The sequence below is a fragment of the Pinus tabuliformis genome, chromosome 3_2 (assembly GCF_031772625.1).
Source record: "Pinus tabuliformis cultivar Carrire ecotype Pingquan chromosome 3_2, CPIR1, whole genome shotgun sequence".
Classification (NCBI taxonomy): Eukaryota; Viridiplantae; Streptophyta; class Pinopsida; order Pinales; family Pinaceae; genus Pinus; species Pinus tabuliformis.
In genome coordinates this window covers 1,020,180,027-1,020,201,872 of record NC_142302.1, presented here as the reverse complement: position 1 = coordinate 1,020,201,872, position 21,846 = coordinate 1,020,180,027, and the positions used below count along the sequence as shown (strand labels likewise).

Genomic DNA, 21,846 nt, shown 5'->3' with positions numbered 1-21,846 from the left:
GGAGGTGGTAGAGGTAGAGGTAGAGGAGGAGGAGGAAACAACAACAATAATGGAGGTAGAGGTCCCCTTGGAGGAGGAAATAGAGATGGGGATAATTCATTTGGGTTTCCCATTGTTAATGAGGATTCCCGAGCTACTATGAAGAACATATCACCATCTGTCCTCCCAAATTTCCATGGGTTAAGGACTGAGGACCCTGAAACATTTTTGTTTGAGTTTGAAGTGGTGTGTCGAACTTATGACTACCTGGATGACTCCCAGAAACTAAAATTGTTCCCCTCAACACTGAAGGATCAAGCCTTGAAATGGTTCATGGGGTTACTCACTCAATCCATTAGGACTTGGGATGAAATGAAACATACATTTTTGGATAGGTATTTGGACTATTGTATGCCTACTAATCACAAGGACGAGGTTTTTAAAATGATGCAAAGAGAAGATGAGAGCTTAGAAGATTTACTTGAAAGATTTCAGTATAACTTAAAAAGAGCAAAAATGAATACCTTGGATGAAGAGACCTTAAAAGCCCTCTTTTTAAAATCCATTAGGGATGAATGGATAGATATCTTAAACATGATGGGGAAAGGGGATATTTCTCAACTTTCACTCAATGATATAGCAGAACTTTGTATCCATCTCTCAAGAGGCAAATCAAAAACTCAAAAAGGGCCTAGAGATCCTTCTCTCCTTAGGGCAAATAAATCTGCAACAGGATCAGTAAGTAGGGCTGAAATCGGCAATATGCCTGATGAATTTAAAACTGACATCTTAGGGAGTCTTAGTGAACAACTTGATACCCTTAAGATTCACGATAAACAACAAGCAGAAGCTGAGGCTTTGGCTATCTTTTGCCCGAAATGTAGAAAAAAACATGCTTTAAGGGAATGTCCCTTAGATGCACACGTTGTAGAAACATGTGTAATTTGCTCAGAAACTCATGAGACTAAGGATTGTCCTTCAATACCTGGACTCAAAGCAGTCTTTCAAGAGGATCCAAGTACACTTGAATCTCTCTGTTTCATTGCAAGGAGACCTTGGCAAGGGCAACAGAATCAAGGGTTTAACAACTCTATGAATTCTCAGTCCCAACCAAATTGGAATCCTTGGCAACAACCTTGGCCTCAACCTCAAAATGCTTTCCAAGCATGGATGCAAAGCATGCAAAATCCTTATGGGAGATTTGCTCAATTCTATCAATATCCTCCATCATTTCAGAATTAGCAAGCTCCACAACTTCCAAACCAAGGTCAACAACTATCATTGCCATACCCTCAACAACAACAACCTCCTCCACAAAATCAAAATTCTCAACTCTCGCTTCAATCCCAGCAGAAATCAAATCAACTTCCCTCTCAGCCATTACCAAATCCAAATAATAGGAACCCTCAAAATGCTTACATGATGGAAGGTCAACCATTCCCTACCTATATGGTTGTTCCTCTCAATGAAGTACAACTCAGATCAGGTAGAATCTTAGATCAACCTTCTACAAGTGTTCAACAACCAAGCATTTCTGAGGAGGAATCTCTCAAAGTCAATAAAGGTTCTGAAGTATCACTTCAAAACCAAAATATCCAAAAAGAAAAAGAAAAAGAATCAACCTCTACAACTCCCATAGTTGAGCAACCTACACCTTTAGCTACACCTCCTTTCCCTGAACGACTACAAATCGACAAAGGAGTGGAAAAGCAGATATGGGTGCCTGACTATAGCTTCCTAGATGAATTGAAGAATGTCTGTATCAAGATCCCCTTGTTACAAGCCATTAAGGAAATTCCCATTCTAGCGAAGACAATAAAGGAGTTGAGTTTGAAGAAAACAGGAAAAAGAACCAGAGATACCAAAAGGATACATCTAGTTGGAAAAATTGCAGACATTATGATGGGTAAGATTACCATGCAAAAATATGTGGATCCCGGTAGCCCTATTGTCAAAACTCATATTAATGGGGTTGAAATCCCAAATACTCTGATTGACTTAGGAGCCGCCATCAACATCATGAGTAGACAGACCATGGATCAGTTAAAACTTCCTAACCTTCTCTTTACACCTACTTTGCTGCAGCTTGTAGATAGATCAATCATTAAACCTGATGGTGTATTAGAAGATATTCCAGTCTCTCTAGATTCTTGGGAATATCCAGTTGATTTTATGATTTTAACTCCCAAGAATAATCTAGGAGGACATCCTCTTATTTTAGGAAGACCTTGGCTGGCCATAGCTGATGCTTTCATACGCTGTAGGTCTGGGGACATGTATATATCAGATGGTAATTCCACCAAGAAATTCAACTTGTATCCCCCAGCAAAAGCTATAACAGAAATAGGAGAAGATGAATGGGTAGAGGATGAAGATACTATTCAACCTGTTCTAACCATCTCTGAGATTAGTGAAGACAGTCAAATTCTAAATACATTAGAAAATTTCGAAGTATCTTTAGAATATGACTCTACACATTTTCAGATAGATGCAGACATTGAATATCTCTCCTCTAGACAGATGTCTCTCTTCTCAATGGAAGAGTTTGGTAGTTCTACAGTTGAAATCCTTCCAGGTAAACCATTAAACATTAACAAAAACTTGGAAAGACCACAACAAGAGGAATTAACTAAACTGTTGCAAAAACATTCCACTGCCTTTGCATGGGAATACACTGACATGAAAGGAATCAATCCTAAGACTTGTATTCATCACATTTATATTGAAGAAAACATCATACCTATTAGGCAACCACAAAGAAGGATGAATCCAAACCTTAGGGAAATCGTGAAAGAAGAACTTCAGAAATTGCTCAAGGTAAACTTCATTTACCCCATTTCAGACAGCCAATGGGTTTCTCCCTTGGTCATAGTGCCCAAAAAGAATGGTAAATGGAGAGTTTGCATTGATTATCGAGAATTGAACAAGGCAACCTTAAAGGCTCATTTTCCTCTACCTTTTATTGATCAGGTCCTAGACACTTTAGCAGGTAAAAAGTATTTCTCATTCTTGGATGGTTTTAGTGGGTACAATCAAATTCAGGTAGCACCTGAAGATCAAGACAAAACCACATTCACTTGTTCTTGGGGAACTTTTGCCTACCGAGTACTCCCTTTTGGATTGTGCAATGCACCTGCTACATTTCAAAGGGCTGTACTAGGAATCTTTTCAGATCTGATTCATGATTGTGTAGAGGTATACATGGACGATTTTACAGTTTATGGTAATACATTTGAAGAAGCTTTGGAAAATTTGGAAAAAGTACTGGTAAGATGTAAGGAAACAAATCTTTCTTTAAGTCATGAAAAGTGTTTTATGATGTTTACAGAAGGGATTGTTTTAGGACATCATATTTCAGGAGATGGAATTAAGGTTGATAAATCCAAAGTGGAAGTCATCTCTAAGTTACCTATTCCAAATTGCCAGAAAGATGTTAGAAGTTTTCTTGGGTTTACTGGATATTACAGAAGATTTATTGAAAAATTCACTAGGATAGCATCTCCTCTTTCAAATTGCTTACCAAAGATTGTGAGTTTAAATGGAATCCTGAGTGTCAATCTGCCTTTGAAGCTTTAAAGACTAGAATATCTGAAGCACCCATCTTAAGGGGGCCAAATTGGAAACTCCCTTTCCACATCTCTACTGATGCTTCAGATACAGCTCTAGGAGCTGTTTTGGGACAAAAGGATTTGATCCCTTATGCCATTTATTACACAAGTAAGAATTTGACTCCCACTGAGTTAAATTATACTGTTACAGAAAAAGAGTTCTTAGCTGTGGTACATGCGATCAATAAGTTTAGACACTACATAACCGGCTATGAAACCTTTTTCCATACTGATCACTCTGCCATAAGATATTTAATGAACAAACCTGTCACTAATGGTAGAGTTACAAGATGGCTTTTACTTTTACAAGAATTCAACATTACTGTGTTAGATAGAACTGGAAAACAAAACACAGTAGCTGATTTCTTGTCTAGAATTCAAAACACTAATGAGGATTCTCCAGTAGAAGATAAGTTTCTAGATGAATACTTGTTTGCAGTAACTACCAAGACTCCTTGGTATGTAGATATGGCTAATTATCTAGTTACAGGGAAGCTTCCTCTACACTTATTTCCTAATGAAAAAAGGAAAATCATTCAGGAGAGTTCACATTATTCTTGGATTTCTAATGAATTGTTCAGAATAGGGCCAGATTGTATAATCAGAAGGTGTGTTCGGGAAGATGAAATTCCTGACATCCTTAAGGCATGTCATGATGAACCATGCGGCGGGCACTTTGCGGACAAGAGGACAGCTTATAAAATCCTTTCTCTAGGATATTATTGGCCTTCTCTCTTTAAAGATGCAAAGCAGTATGTTAAAAGGTGTGACAACTGCCAAAGAGTTGGGAGACCAACTCCTTATAATGAAATGCCCCTACAGCCTCAGGTATGCATCGAACCCTTTGAGAAATGGGCTCTAGATTTCGTTGGACCAATTAATCCTCCATCAAAGCAAAAGAAGTATATACTGGTTTGTACTGATTATGTTACTAAGTGGGTAGAAGCGAAAGCATTGCCTTCTGCCACTGAAAATTCAGTTGTTCAATTTCTTTTTGAGGATATTTTCACTCGTTTTGGTGTCCCAAGGGAAATTGTGACAGATTAGGGCAGCCAGTTTACATCTAGATTGATGGAGAAGCTGATGGAGGAATATAAGATCAAGCACAGAACATCCACTCCCTACCATCCACAATCCAATGGCCAAGTGGAATCTACCAATAAAGTTCTTGAAGGCATTATCACCAAGACTGTTCATCTTCATAGAAGAGATTGGGCGGAAAGGCTTCCTGAAGCCTTATGGGCCTATCGAACCACATGGAGGAACACAACAGGACATTCTCCCTATGAACTTGTTTATGGGAAGGAAGTCCTGCTCCCCATTGAGTTCCAAATCAAGACCTTCAAGATGGCAGTCCAATTGGGAATGAGCCTCTCAGAAGCCCAAAGACACAGAATGGACCAGCTAAATGAGCTAGATGAAATAAGACAAGATGCAATTCTAAGGACCGATCTAGTTCAGCACCAAAGATCTAAATGGCATGATCGTCATATCAAAGAAAGGAAGTTTCAGAAAGGAGATTGGGCTCTATTATTTGATTCAAAGTTCAAAGACTTCAAAGGAAAATTTCAAACTCATTGGTTTGGGCCATATGAGATTGATGAAGTCTTTAGCAATGGAGCAGTTCGAGTAAAAACTATTGATGAATTTCATACTCCTCTTATTGTGAATGGCTATCGCTTGAAAATCTATCAAAAGCCATTCTCAAAAGAAGAGTTTGTCAAATTGTTCAAAGAAGATTCTGCATTCAGGTTGGTGGAGAAGGATTCTTCTCCTCCATCATCCTAATCTTATGCAGAAAACCTGAGGTGAAAATCAGGGTCACCTGACACCTCATGTTTTCCAAAAAATATATCTCTCTCTTCCATCTCATTTCGCCATTTCATCCACTTCATTCACCATCTCATTCATTTAATCACTCTCACTTCACCTCATTTCTTTCCATCCATCCATCCATTCATTACATTTCATTCCATCAATAAAGTTATTTTTTAGACAACTAAAGTTATTTTGTGCAGCCGGAGGGTACCACTGCAGATTCCGCAGCCATCTGGAGATTCTGCAGCCATCTAACGATTCCGCAGCTCTCTGCACCTGCATAAAAAAAACAGTCTGTTTGAAAAGAAATTTACAGTTCAGAAGTCATCAACAATAAGTGGAAAAGAGTCATGCAACAGCAATAAAACCATGAAGGGTTAGTGGGAAATAATCAAAGGCAATCCAAGCGCGGATCTGAGGTATGATCTAAAATCCTAAACTTACGGTTATCTCATTTTGCAAAGTTTCCGGGGTTATGTTTCTTGCCATTTAATGTAATGATTACCAATTTTTATCCATCATGCGACCAAAAATCCACGTATCTCCCCACTCATCGGTCATGATTCATCACGATTTTGAAACTCAATTGCGGCTGCTCTTCCATTAAGGTTTTCGTACCTAAGTGACGTAGACTGCTGTACTACGTCTCTCTAAGTCATAATCCCGTAGCCAAGTGTAGACCTATGACCGAAGCCTAAGGACCTAACCGTTTCTACCCATCATTTCATAACCCTCTTATCATTCCATTCCATTCACGCTGTTTCATTTCCTCATTTCCCTTATTCTGCTGTGCTCACTACTCTGTTTTACGTCTTCCTCTCTGCTAATTCAGGTTATCAGTGTTACGGCTATTACATTAGAGCCGTAAATTTACGGTGTTAAGGCCACTGTTGAAACCGTGTAGCCTTTTGATTTAGAACAGAGCCGTAAATTTACTGTGTTAAGGCCACTGTTGAAGCCGTGTAACCTTCCTTTTCCAAAAGTTTTAAGAACAGAGCCGTAGAGCCAATGGGTAAACTCTTAAGGGCAGAACCCGAGGGTTCAAAATTTTTGGAGGGATATCCTCAAGTTAAAGAAGCTTTGCAGAAAGCAAACTGGCTCCAATGCATCCAGAAATTCAGAGGTTACCACAGAGAGGTTACGAAGGCCTTTGCACGTTCCTTCAGACATAAAGATAATCAAATGGAGATAGGGGACCTGAAGTTTACAATCACTGAGAGCAGTATAGCACAGGCCACTTCACTCCCACAAACTGGAGAAAGATGGTTTAAAAACCGATCAGTACAAGACCAACAGTGGAAGCAAATCTTGAAGAACCCAGGTATGGATACCAGCATTTTTACAAAAGGGATTCCTGTTACTTATGTCAAGGAAGAATGGACAACTTTACTGTTATTAGTGCAAAAATTCTTTACTTGTGAGGGAAGGTTTGGAGTTTTATATGTTTACCATGCCAAAGTCATGATGCATTTTCTAGGAGATGATATTAACCTTCCATATTTTCTACTCTCAAGTCTTAGAAAAATGTGTTCAATTGCCCAAAGGAACCCAAATAACATTGAACCACATCTGTACCATCATGGTCTTGTTAAGATGCTAGTTGAGGAACAGTTGAAAGCAAAAAGAGATACCTGGGAGAAATTTCTTGTGAGAAACCATTTTGAAGAAGCAGGAGAAACCTCTGTGCCTAGAAAGAGTAGAAGAAAAAGAAAAGAGGCTACCCCTGAAACTATTGTCCAAGAGGAAACTGTCCAAGAACAGATTGTAGAAGAAACTGATGTACATCATTCTGAACATGAGATTGACCCTGAGCCTGCTGTGGACATTGGTCAAACAGCTCAAGGAAATATCACAGAAACCCTTTCAGAACTTGCCCAAGAAGTTGCTCAAAAGAGAAAAGAGAGTAAGAAGAAACAAAAGAAAGATAAAGGGAAATCCATAGCTCAAGAAACCTACCTCACTCCTGAGAATTCTAGTGAGGAAGACACTCAGCCCTTAGCACAAAGATTGGCTCAACTCCATGAAACTGCCCTTTCCAAGAAGGTGGAAAAACAAAAGCAAAAAATACAAAAAGAAAAATAGAGTACCACCTCCGTGAGAAGGAGCAGCATATTACAAAACAAAAAGGGGGCCACAGAGAACAAAAAGTCAGTCTTTATTAACTTGAGCACACCTCAAAAAGGTGCTACAAAACCTGACTTTGAGAAAAGTTCTCCACACGCTGAGTATGTTGAGACCAGTCCTCCACGTGAGGAAAGTCCTTTTGAGCATGAGCCTGAATTTGAACATGGATCCGAATTTCAGTATGAGCCTAGCTCAAAGCGGTCACCGGAGGTTGACCCTGATCAACAGAAAGTTTATAATTACCTGGAGACGTTAGAACAAGCAGTTGCTGGGCCAAGCATTGCTCAACCCCTGGAGCAGCAAGTCCAATCACTGAAGCAGGAAATATTTGAGCTAGAGGTACTAAATCGCCACATCAAACAAGAAAATGAAAAACTGAAGATACAGAGCCATGTGGACAAGATGGTTCAAGATAACACCATGCTTCATATGGGCCTGTGGCAGAAGGAAAACAAAAAGCTCAAGAAGAGATGCAGAAAATTAAACAGAGGTTTGATCAATCTGAAATTCAGGTGTTTGATGAAAAGACCAAGGGTCAATGTGGCCACACAGAGAAAGAAGAGAAGGCTGGATGTCCTAGCAGAGGCATCCCAGCAGGTGGACTGAACCATGTTTTTGATTGCATGAGGACATGCAATGCCCTGGTAGTGGGGGTATGTAGAGTCTCTACTTTACACTTGATTATCCATCATTTCCTACAGCTTTCCCTCACTCATCTCTCCCTTTTGCTCTATTTGCTGCATAAACTCACCCAGATCATTACATGTGATGGCTTTAAGCATGATTTAGGAATTTTGCTAATGTGTGACTGTTTTGTTTAGATTTTGACATATTTACAGGCATTCCGCAGCCATCTGCTGATTCCGCAGCCATCTGATGATCCCGCAACCTTTTTGTTAATCTCAAGGTTCCACGTGTCATTTTGCCAAATGAGCCACATGGGCACTTAGGAATCAAGGTGCTCGAGGTTTCTGTGCTATTTGTTCAGCCATCCACGTCATCTGTACCTCCGGTCAACGAGGGTCAAGTTACGGTCAACAAAGGCAGCTTAACGGTGATACGTAAGCTGTTGGGTCACGTCAGTTCAAACGGTGATTTGTCCGTCTTATGCAGGCCGTGGGGGACATAATCCAACTCTGGATTCAATGCCCATAACGACCAGAACCTCCAGCTCATCCACGCAGACTTATGACGTGTTATGAACCATAATTACGCATGACAGTTAGTTAGTTTTCCAGTTTTAGCTGTACGCATTAGGCCGTCTTTCAGATGCCTATAAAAACTAGCGTTTGCATATGCTTAAGGTTACTTTTTAGTTGCTGCATTTTATAAACTTGTTATTATTTTAGAGCATTCAAAGACTCTGTTTTTATAGTGCTGTTCTAGCACTCTTGACTGTATTTTTCTGCACATGGAGTAATAGAAACAGTGCTGTTTTGAAGTTTACAATTCCTTGAGTCTCTTTTGGATGATATGAATGGAGGGCCCCTATTCATGTTAGCCTTGTATAGTATTTTATGTATTTTACGTTCAGCATTTCCTTATTTCCATTCGGCATTTCTTTTAGTTGAAACATGTACAACTTGATTTACTTTCTTGTTATTTTATTTCCAGCCTTTATTTTAAGCTGGTCATCATTGTTCTTTTGCAGGTTTTTAAGCCCGGGATTGATTTTGTGTTTGTGTATTTGCTTAATATCTAGTGGTAGTTTCAGTTGACAGATTCAAGTTGCTGCCTTTACTTATTTTTCATAGCTGATTTTTAGTATTTTTTTTCAAAGTTGTCTGCTAACATATGAATGGTCTCTTTATTACAAATTGTCTATCTTATAGAGATCAGAATACTAATACATTGTAGCTGGCTTTGAGTGTTTTTTAGACTAATCTTTAACTACTTTCTAATCGTGTCTTACACAGTACTATGTGTTAGAGGCAGAGAGTTAGAGAGAGCTGAACATCATAACTAGTCTTTAAAGTAGATTTTTCTCATTTTTATCATTTCTTAGACTTATCTTTAGCTACTTCCTAATCGTGTCTTACACAGTACTATGTGTTAGAGGCAGAGAGTTAGGAAGAGATAAACATTATCATTGGTCTTTTAAGTGATTTTCTTACCTTTTATTTGCAGCAGCATGAATGGTGTCTAATGCCATTAGAAAGTGGTTCTTTGCTTTCAAGTCATTTCAAGTTATTTATTTCTTTCAAGCTTTTCCTTTTCAGCAAGTAGTTAGAAACCACTTACACACACTCTCACTCATCTAGAACTCACCTTACACACACTATCACTCATCTGTTTATAAAACATCACTCCATCCTAGGAAGATAAATTAATCTCAAACAACACCTCAAACGACAAAAGCTCTAAGAGGTTGCTTAAGTACATATAGTACACCTTCACTTCATCAGCTTACGAGCCCCGGGTTGACAATTAATGACATCAATTTAGAAACACTAAATTGACTAAACAGACTCCATTCTCCCAAGATTAAGGCACTGATCTACCAAGAAGTGGTCACTCAAAACTTAACTCTTTTTCACCTTTTCCTAGGTCTAGCCAAGATGGGTCACCTAGGACATCATTTTCCTGACAAAGCAACACTCCAAAAAGTTCGATCTCCTAGCCTCTCATGCGCTGGTGTGTCCTCAAGGCATCCTCCAGTTTTGAAGCCATTCCAACAATGGAGTTGTGAGAAAAGCCAAGCCCTAGCTTCGAGATCAAACTTTGCCCTAGTATCCCCAAGGCTAGTGCCTCATATGATTAATTCAACGCCTTTAAGTGAAAATTCTTACTTTGATCCTTTCCCCCTCCTTGTCTGGGTTAAGAACATCATTGGTTGCTAAATCCTTGTCTCTTGACCTAGGTTGGGTCCATGTGGTCCCACTTCTTTGGAAAGACAATTCGTCAAAACCATCTGGCATACCAATTTCAAGAAGGATTTTAGGGATTGGTAAACTCTTTCACAAGTCATATTCCATAAACCTAACCTTCAAATCCCCACATCCTTCTCCTATAAGACATTGTACCTTGCTTGGAAAGCAAGCAAGCTCCATTCTTGACCTTCCTATGGAAAGGGATTATTTGGGTCCCTTTATATCCACTTGTTGATTTATCCTTCATCTATGAATCCGTATATACAGGGTCTCCTCCCATTGATGAAAGTCTGTAAATAGTAGGGAGCTTTAGCTGAGGTGACAGTGGACTAAGTCTCCATTTGTTGCCCTTGGTCTAGCATTTGACCCCATTAGGAATCCTCTCTAGGTCCCCTGCTAGTTTGAGCGGTAACATTTTGGCGCCGTTGCTGCGGACACGAAACGCGTGTTTTGTTCCCCATATGACATTATTGATATATCATTTGGCGATTCGATTAGAGGAACGAAGCCCTACTTCCTCATTGAACTTCAAAAGTCAATGCTTGTAGGGTGAAGCAAGCATTTGTGAAGGCATTTTAATTCACCTTGGCGACTCGATTTTGGCACTATATGCAAGATCATGAAAAATGGTTAAAGAAAGTATCCATGACATTAGCCCCGAAGAAGAACAAGACCTATGGGACAGATTGGATTCATGGTCTAAGCTTTGTGATCACCTGATAAAGTGTGAGAACGAGGATTTCATACTCAATTTTTATAATAGGAGCAGGTCAAACCTCGACAGCATAAGGCAGGAGTATGAAGAAGGGCCCACAGATTATCTCTTCTTGGAGCTTGCCTATTATACTGGTGTATTTAATTCCTTGTCTCACAAGATCAAAGAAAAATATGGCTCATTACCAGATGAGGATTTGGATGACCAGGATGACCAAGAAAATGAGGATGATGAGCAAATATCAGTTATGGAATTGAGGGCAAAAAACAGTGAAGTGAAAGACATCTCCTCTGAAGATGACGAAGAGTTGGATCTTGAAAGCCTCTAAATCATGCAAGGAAGAATGGATGAATATAGTAGGTCATGCAGGGGGTTAGTAAGGGAATGTAATACTAAAGAAGTATTCTCCCATTTATATGATGAAGAAGTGAAGCTTAATAAGATGAAATGTGAATATAAAGAGAACCCTACTAATGCTCTTGTCCTAGAAGCATAGTACCAAAATCATGTAACATATACTTTAGCTATTTTTCTTCAAGAGAAGAGAGAAGATGAGAGGTTCGGCTTGTCAACCAAACGAGATGAAGATGACCTTGAGGATCTTGGTGATGAGCAGGAAGATGAGTCCTCGGTGGGGCTGCAGGATGGACAGGATGATTTTGAGAGCTCATGTGTTGAGGAGAATGAGGCTATGGAAAGTAACGCTGAGATTGACCTTACCTTTCTCAAGGGTGTCACTCTTAATGACCCTCCTTTTGAGAACCTTGAGGAAGGTGATCCCATGAGCTCCATCGAAGATGACATTGGATATTATTTCCACATTAAAAAGGAGAAATAGGAGATTGTTAGGCCTCAATTTGATTGTGCTCCCATTTATGATACTGACAAAGAGGATGAGGTTGAGTTTTCCTTTATCCTGGACATTACTTGCGATGACATATCCATCGATACCCTTGGAAAGGAGAATTATTATTTTTCCTTGCATGAAGAGGCATAGTTGGAAGTGATTGACTCTCCTTTTAATGAGAGCCCAATCTTTGATGCCTATAATGAGGAAAGCAACGAGGCTCCTACCTAACCACTTTATGATTACGTATTCAAATCACTTGAGCCTATAGATTATGGGGGAGAAAAACTGTTGAATATGACACTTCACCCTCCCCCTTGCCTTTCCCTCTTGTTCATCACCTTGAGTCCTCCTCAAGTGAGTCCCTCGCCCCTTTTGGTATGACCTCAAGTGACCATGCCTCTTTTCCCCTTTCCGACTATGGTGTCAAGGAAGAACCCTTCATTGAATATACTTTATCCCCTTTGACTCATCCTTAGGATTATGATCACTCTATGACCTCACCTCCCCAATGTGACCATCACCATGGGAGACCTATTTGTTGCACTCCTATCCCCCACCCTTCATTCCCTTATCATCACGACCTTGTGGCATCTATAAGGCATAAATTATAATATTGCCAACAATGATTGTGATAGGGAGTTCTTGAGAGTGATCTTTCATTCCATCATTGTGTATTTAGAGGGAAAGCCCCGCACTTCTAGATTGACCTATTCCCCTTCTCTTAGGGATCTCTTTTATTTTAGATGGAGATTATGTTTTCCCATGTCCCACCCGCTTCATCTGCCATGTGACTATATTCACATTTGATTTGGGAGTTGCTACATGAGCAATCATACTCACAGACATATGTATATTGATGTGATGATATGTTGGTTGCACTGGCTTTATGACTACACCTAGTATTAGCCTTACTATATGTATCTAGAGTAGGATGCATTGCATGCTGATTTATCATTAGAACTAATGTCATATGATATTTCTCATGGTAGAATAGATGCATCTTTGCATATTTTATTTTTTTGCTGATTTTATGGCTAACATTTAGCATGTGCGATCATGAGACGCCACGAATGCATGTTGCTCCATGTTTTTCATCTATTATATGTGCAGGTGATAGGTCTACGGTAACCAAGAGATTGTTGGAGTTCTTGTGACCTCCTGTTCGAGTAGCTTCATCCACTTCTTCGAGAGATCACGTCCCAGTTGGAGCCAGATGTTACCCACCATTTTGTGGGTGATATCCCTAGGAGAATTTTTTTCTCCAAGATGGTCCTCAGCTGGCAGCCAATAGCCCCTTGCAGCCACCAGCTAGCTCATTGTGCCATTTCTCCGCCACTTGAGCCAGCCATGTGGTCCCTCACCCATCTGCCATGATCGTATGTTTGAAGGTGGGCCTCCTGAACCTAAAGGTATGCCTTGTCATTTGGTAATTGAGTATTGTAGTTTGCTTATCATGGACACTTCTGGGCATGAATTAATGGGGGGAGGGGGCGGTTCAGCAGGAAGAATGGTCTAGGTCTGTGCTCTTGTCCTCTAGACCCCTTTTGGATATTAACCTTGGATTCTAGTCCCGTGGGATCTCTTTTACTGACCATTTGGATTTAGGGATGATATTTTACGAGAAAACCTGATTTTGGTTGCATGGTCCTTCTCCCTTATCTGCATATATTACCCCCTTTCCATTCATTACTTCCCCATTCATCATTTCTCCCACCTGGGTCACATTTATCCATTGGGTCCGCAAAGGGCTAGCTCACCCCTTTCCCTTGTCCACACCTTAGGTCAGGCCTGGAATGATGCCCCAGAGGTTGATGCAGCTAAAAAGAAAGATAAAAGCATATTTGGCCACATTCAACAGGAAAATGTACCACAAAATGCAAAATATGGTCGGGACAAACACATTTAGCACGTGGGCAAAAGCCAATACATGAGCTCTACCCCATCATCATGGCCATCACCCTAGTTCCTACAGGTTCTATGAGCCTCCTTCATCATATAGGAACCCATGATTGTCCCAACCCCTGGCAGGCAATGAACTGCTCTACCTTAAAAAGGGGTATTCACTACTATATCTTATGCATCATGCTGTTACCCGTTGAGTCCCGAGCAGTTAATCAAAGAAAATCATAAAAAGGCAAAAGACATATAAAGAAGGGTGGAAAAATCAAGGTCGGGGCACCTCATGTACCACGATTGCTCCCTCCTATACATTATAAACCCAAGTGTGGGCTTCCCTTTTATTAGCTACCCTTGCACCCCAGCATGTGGCCCAGGGCTGCCCCTTCTCATCCCCTACTTCATTCACCTATCTATCACATACCACCACCTTTTAAAGGATGTACCTTAAACATATTATCCCCTTTAGAAGTAGAAACCACCCAATAGGATACTTAGTTAACTCCATTTGGAGTTTGGGGGACATTGGCACATCCTGAAGCCCATTATGGAAGGGTAGGCCATTATGAAGTCCCCACTTGTGGTCCATGGTTGGTAAGCTCATTTACTCGATTTCTCTAATGACTTGTTCTACTGGGAGACTAGGGGACATATTGGATCTTATGTAGGATTGCATATGGTCTCCATCTTGGGTTTGGTCTCCCAATACGGGGTCCCAATCCTCCACAGGGCTACATTGGCACATGTAGGGTGTGTGTTGAGAGCCATGGGCCTCCACAACAGTAGACAACACTATATGGATCCCCGAGGATGTTTAGAGATTGCTCGAGATTCACCTATTAGACGAGGAAGATGCACCTGGTTCACCATTGCCCAACCCACCCCACATAAGTACCATACACTTCGCAGTTGACCCAGGACTTGTAGGATGATGTGGCATCACCTACACCATCATCAGAGCCCTTGTAGATGATCTACAAGCATCTCTGACTCATTTGGGGACCCATGGGGTTATTATTGTGCCCCCACACCCGTTGGGAGCAACATAGGTCTAGTGTTCGTAGAACAAGGGGGCCAACCCCTTTTCCATCATTTTTGAGGGTCCTATTCTTCATTGTGGCACCTATGGACCTCATCAGGTCACTTTGAGGGCCCTACAACATGTATTATTCATCATCTGACCTCTTAAGAAGCTTATTATTTCATTTGTGAGCTAGTTTGGTGGGCTTGCCACCGTAAGTTAGATTATTAGCACACTATTTTATTATTGGGGCTTTTGTAGGCCTAGGACACTAATTCAAACTCCTCATTAGTGTATAAATACAAGTGAGATGAGTTCATTTGATCATCATCACTTTGGATTGGATCTCTTCTCTCTCTTGAGAATTTCACACTTTTTCTTGGAGGATGAATTGGAGCTTTATGGATGAATTTTGATGTTTGGGTTTGATTTATCTTATCTTGGAGCTTCTCTATTGTCAAATTGTGGATGGTTGGAAATGTTCTATTACATGTAAGTACATGCTTTTAATGCTCTTCTTGTTTTACTTTGTCATATACATTGGACTGGGATTTCGCTATTTTTAGGGCTAATTGCTACATGCATTTACTAGCTTAAATTGTGGAATTTTGTCTCTATACAACATCTCTCAATGTGTGGGCCATGTAATTTTGAATGAAATTTCCTAGGGATAATTCTATCAATGAATTCATCTTGATAAGCTATCACCTTAGCAAGTTGAAGTATAAACGCTGTAAGGTTGCTTCCCTTTGCCCTAGAAGGCTAGCGAGGTAGTCTTAAGGCTTCCTTGACTAAGAAACAAGGTCCTCATTCATATTTATCATAGACTCCATTCTCCCAAGATTAAGGCACTGATCTACCAAGAGGTGGTCACTCAAAATTTAACTCTTTTTCACCTTTTTCTAGGTCTAGCCAAGTTGGGTCACCTTGGGCATCATTTTCCTGACAAAGCAGCCCTCCAAAAAGTTCAATCTCCTAGCCTCTCCTGCGTTGGTGTGTCCTTAAGGCATCCTCCAATTTTGAATCCATTCCGACAGTGGAGTTGTGAGAAAAGCCAAGCCCTAGCTCCGAGATCAAACTTGCTCTAGTATCCCCAAGGCTAGTGCTGCATAGGATCAATTCAACACTTTTAAGTGAAAATTCTTATTTTGATTCTTCCCCCTTCTTGTCTAGGTTGAGAACATCATTGGTTGCTAAATTCTTGTATCTTGACCTAGGTTGGGTCCACTTGTCCCTGTGTGGTGCCACTCCTTTGGAAAGACAATTCATCAAAACCATCCGGGATATCAATTTCAAGAAGGATTTTAGGTATTGGGAAACTCTTTCACAAGTCATATTCCATAAACCTAACCCTCAAATCCCCACATCCTTCTCCTAGAAGACATTGTACCTTGCTTAGAAAGCAAGCAAGCTCCATTCTTGATTCTCTTCTAGAAAGGGATTGTTTGGGTCACTTTATATCCACTTGTTGATTTATCCTTCATTTGTGACTCCATATATACCGGGTCTCCTCCCATCGGTGAAAGTCCATAAATAGTAGGGAGCCTTAGTTGAGGTGACAATGGGCTAAGTCTCCATTTGTTGCCCTTGGTCTAGCATTTGACCCTTTAGGAATCCCCTCTAGGTCCCCTGCTCGTTTGAGCGGTAACATGCCCTAGCCTTCAACTTGGGGCTTATTGAAGGATTCTTGCTCCATAAATTGAAGGTATACATTCATTGTAAGCCTTTAGTTGGTCTTGTGATCCTAGGATGATCTATTTACTTTGCTGATTCTCAAGCCCTAGGTCACGTTGTGTCCTAATTAGGCGTATTGGAGGATGCACATTGTCTTATTATGCTAGCTAAGCCCTGTTCCTAGGTAGAGTTATCCTCCTTAAGCCTATATTGTCACCTTATCCCTTGTACTTGTTAGATCATTTAGGTGACTTACTAAAGGGAAGCCTCCCTAGTGGTGAAAATCCACAAAAGAGTCTCTTGTAGTTGCTGAGGTGACAGTGGGCCACACCTCATATTGTGGTCTAGCTCATCTTGTGAGCAACCCTCACAAGGGCTGCTAGATTTTGAGGCAACATGGACTATATCTTCCCTTGCTCACATAGCAGAGTGGATGCCAAAAGATAAATGGTGTCTATCTAAGTTATTAGGAAGCATAGTCTAGAGAAAGAGAAATATGGAAAATACCAGTAGTACAATATTGGTGAATAGGATGAAGAAAAGGAAATGTGAATTGAAATGGAAGGATCCTAGAAGATGCAGTAGTAGCCTTTAGACAGTGGATTGAATGGAATCTTCTCTTCATGCCTTGTGTTCTTTTTTATTTATATGAAAAGATCTTCAAGGAATCATTTACAGTTGCATTCCTCTTTAATATGAAATTTATTGCATTGTAGATCAAGTTCTGATTTATGAATTATATCTCATCTATAAGTCTGACATGTATATTATATTTCTTATTGCCGTAAAGAGAGTACACACTTAAAAAATTAATATAATAAGGATCATAAATCATCAGAGAAAAACTAAAAGTGAATTTAGAACTTGTGTCCTAGATAGGCCCCCTAGCAATGACATCATTCCATCACTGGAACTAACCTTTATTTCCCATTGCTTGTGGAGTCAAATTTCAGATGAGAGAGATGCAGTACAAACTAGTATTATCCAAGTGAGGAATGTGAATGAGGTAGTGAGACCTTGCATTGGGGAACTTCCATCATCCCCAAATGATATGAAAATTGAGAGGCTAATGATCAAATAGAGTGACTTCAACGATGACTTGAATGGGGTTGGAGTCTGGAGTCTGGACCCTTGGGTATGAAATGTGAAAACATTCTAGTTTGAGTGCATAGCCTTATTAAGATGCTTCAGGATTCTATCTCTTCCCTTTTTGAAATTAGATCATATGAGTCATTTTTCTATAAATCTCGGGGTTGTTAAGTTTAAGGCTAGATTGTAAATTAAGCCAAGCCAAACTTGGCTGCTAGTGGACATTAATATTTTAATTAAATTAATATTTAATTAAATCAACTTGCATTTTTTCCAGCATGCTGCTAGTATTCAGTTTACCAAGGAACAATTTCTCCGTGAGATTCTTAGTTGCATTCAATATAGCTTCATTCATTTTGGACAAAACTTATTTCAAACCTTATTCATCCCAAGACATAATTATTAGTTTGTATTGCTGTGGAGTTCAGCTTAAAACAACCTTTTTTATATGGCAATCCTTGAGCCTTCTATAATGTGATGTAAAAGCAAATAAAATAATGTTCAGAGGAGAGTTTGAGCTTTTAAAGGTTTACCACTATTTGCATTTTTGACAATGTTTCTTGGCAGCACACCACATCTACCTCAATGTTTTTGCCTTCTTGAGTCAACATTATTGACTTTAATTCTGTGGGTTTCTTGAAAACTTTAAAACATCTTTTTCCATCAGCCAGGACAGGGAGATGCTTAGTCACATCCCGTGTTTGTAGCCTATTATTCTTTCTCATTGCTGGCTGTGCATATACGTTATTCTGTCAAAATGTTAAGCTTATCATTCTTACTGATCTCTATGGCATTTTGCCTTGCCTCTGAGTTATCTTTGGATTGGAGCAACAAGTCTAACTTGTCTTGAATGGAAACCTTTACATTTTCATTTTCAAATATCTGTATCATTCTTTTGAATGAACAATCTTTACATATTGAAGCTTCCATGACATTGATTTTCTGATAAAAAATATATATTTTTTGCAATTTATCTTATTTTTCAATAAAATTTTGTTTTGTTTGTTGGACAGAGTGCTTTGTGAATGCCATGGATGTGGAAAAGGTAGGAGAATGGGCATTACAGAGTGGGAAAGACATACAGGTTGCAGATCGAAGAAATGGAAAGACAGTGTTAAAGTAAAGGCTTCAAATATGCCACTGATAGCATGGGTTTGTATCAGTTAACTTGTTGGGCTTTTTCCTTTTGATTCCATGCAAGGTTGTACCAGAAGGTGGACTGACTTAACTGTTCCGTGTTTATATCTGTGTTTATAATGGTACTTTTGGCTTTTTGTCAACATAGTGATTTTATTTCTGAGTGCCCACAATTTATATATGCCAATGTCATTATCGTGTTTTCCCAGGTTTGATCGAAACCAGATTGTATGAAAGTGGTACATAAATTGAGAATCTTCTCATTTGATCTCCTAGTTCATGTTGTTTACTTGTACTATCTGTAGGTAACAGTGAAGCTAATAAATCACGTTAGCAGCTTCTCCCCATTCTACATAAAGAAACATGAGAGTTGTTACTTCTAACTTCTAAGCAACTCTCAAAGAGATCTGCGTTTTAATCAAACCTTATCTTTTAAATCTATGGGGAATTTTTTGTCTTTCTACTTTCCTACTAGTGTGTCATTCTACTTTTAATGGTAAAGGTTTCTCTTTTGACAAAGAGATCTACCTTAAGATCTTATTCCTGTATGGTTCTCTTAGTTCTGCTATATGTTCTAAAACCTCTTATAGAGCTGTGGTTCTCTTTGTGATATATTTCTACCATCTAAGTTATCCTTCAAAATCCTTTTTCTTTTGCTAAGATTCCATACCTCTCTATCCTATCCAGCGATGTTCTGTTGTTTAACACAGGCACAATTGTCTAGATGGTTAAGCTTGCTGAAGTGAGCTTTTGATGTGATCGATGAGTTATCTAAGATTGTAGAATGAACACAATAGGGGGAATACCTTAGTTTTCCCTTGTTTCGAGCATAACATATGCTAGTAATACCGTTGTATCTTGTTCACTCAACAATATCGTCTTCCTCCCATTGTTCACTTTTTTTGGCAAACAACATATCCTTGTACAATAGTGTCGATGCAAGGAGCTCAAAAATGACTCGTAAATAAAGGAAGATGCGTAAAGTATAGTAGAGCACTGTTCTATGCTGACATCTAATGGTTGAACACAGTAGAAAACATATTTAGTAGAAATGATCCCTGTTACCCCTCGGTTCACGTTGGGAGTACCACATTTTTTCATTATATTTGTCCTAGCATATGAGCTGATCTCCTGCATGTTTTGAGATGATGTTTGAGCCCATGGTTTCGTGATTAGCTATGCCATCACGAGGATTGTATTATATATCATGATGAGCCAAAAGTTGTGACCATGTATTTTTACTAGACTGTTTATTGATTTATGTAAAGTGTGTTCTCCATCTAGGTGGTTTCTATATGCCCTTATGGTTTGTCATGGCCTATTCTCTTAGTCTTCCTCCCATTGTTGACTTTTCTTGGTGAATGATATGTCCTTGTTGTTGAAGGATGTAACTAGTTTCGATCTTCATAATTGTATTTGTGTCAATATGCACTTTATGTAAAAGCAAAAATAATGTGTTTTGCTAAGTTACCAGGATTTGGATCTGGATATGGATACGGATCTGCCAGGTTTTTGAAAAACCACGATCCGGAAACGGCAAGTACAAGCAAATATAAAAATATTTTATAATTTTTAAAATTAAAATTTATATAAATATAAAAATAAAAACATATTCTAATTTTTAAATACAATAAATAATTATTATATAAATAATTCCGAACTTAATGTGTCATTTATAAATATTAATTAAATATGTGAATTTTTAAATATATAGCTTCAATATAATACTTTAAAAATAACTATAAATTTAATCATAATAGAATTAAGACATCATTTATAAATATTTAAACATTAATTATTAGTTATAATATTTATATTAAGCAAATTATTAAACTTATTTTAGAAAACTTACTTTTCAAACTTGAAAATTGATTAAAATAAAAACTTACTTTTTAAACTTTAAAATATCTAAATAAAAACTTACTTTTTAAACATTAAAAATATCTAAATAAAAATTTACTTTTTAAACTTTAAAATATCTAAATAAATATGGGTGGATTATAAACTTCACTTCACCTGCATTAAAGTTTAAAGTTTATAATGTCTTGTATTAAACCTTATAATATGGTCAACTAACATAAAAATAATAAATTGTCCTTGGCCGCCTCCCTAGTTTATTTTCGCGGACGCCGATTCATTTATCCATTTCTTATCATTCCTTAATTGACTTGCGACTTGCGACTGGACAGTTAAATTTTCTGTTTTGGAATTTATGCTGACATTTGCTGCAGATTTGTGCGTTGATGTTGACGGTTTTTTACTCGAGAGAAGCTGGACGGATCTTTGTGGATCCGGATTTGAATTCGTCTCCAATCCGGGGATCCGCGGATCCAACCATTAGGCCCAACGGATCCAGCAACAAAGGTTTTTTTGTGAGTCAAAGTCATGTACTTAAGTCATCCCCATTTGGGATTTTTGTAAAAGAAAGAAAAATATTTTGTATTTTTGTCAAAAAGTCAAATACAAGACAGTCAGTCCTCTGAGATTGATGAGTCGGCCTGCTCAAGGGACGTGACCCTTTGCATGGACAAACAACTATAAATTGGCATTTATGATCCACCAAAAAGTTAGTAAGTAATTCGCCTTCTGTAGCAAGTTTTGCGAGTTCCTTTGAGGTTATATGTGCGAGTTTCTTCAGATGAAAAAGGTGAGAAGGATATCTGAGTTCTAAGAGGAGGATACCCGATTTTTGTTCTAAAGAAGGCATCAAAGTTCTATTCAAAGAAGGCACCCAAGTTCTATTATAAAGAAGGCATCGTAGTTCTGTTCTAAGAAAGGCACCGACTTTTGTTCTAAGAGAAGGTTGACACCCGAGTCCTGTTGAAAGAATACCCTTACTGAAGGTACTGTGATATAATTATGTTGAAAGAAGAATCCAAATCTAAGCTTATGAGAAGTTGGAAGATGAATCTTGGAAGGAGGGCTGACTTGGTTCTTGTGGTGGTCTTGAGTCAAGGATATCTCACTTTGATTTGATTCTATAAGAAGAGAAGACTTTCTAGGTTTTCCCCCTTGTGGGGTTTTAGCCCTGGCTTGGAGCCTATATCCTGTGTCTCTTGTTCTCT

General features: G+C 38.9%; 1 protein-coding gene across 2 annotated transcripts in view; it reads left to right on the top strand.

Annotated features, from left to right (window-relative positions):
• LOC149184054 (histone-lysine N-methyltransferase ATX5-like) overlaps nucleotides 1–21,846 on the top strand; it is a 280,597-nt gene that overhangs the window by 120,521 nt on the left and 138,230 nt on the right. For both annotated transcript variants that reach the window (XM_089417386.1, XM_089417387.1), the window contains one exon: nucleotides 18,658–18,796. In XM_089417386.1, the coding sequence (XP_089273512.1) occupies nucleotides 18,658–18,796 (139 nt within the window). The remainder of the gene's footprint in view (nucleotides 1–18,657; nucleotides 18,797–21,846) is intronic.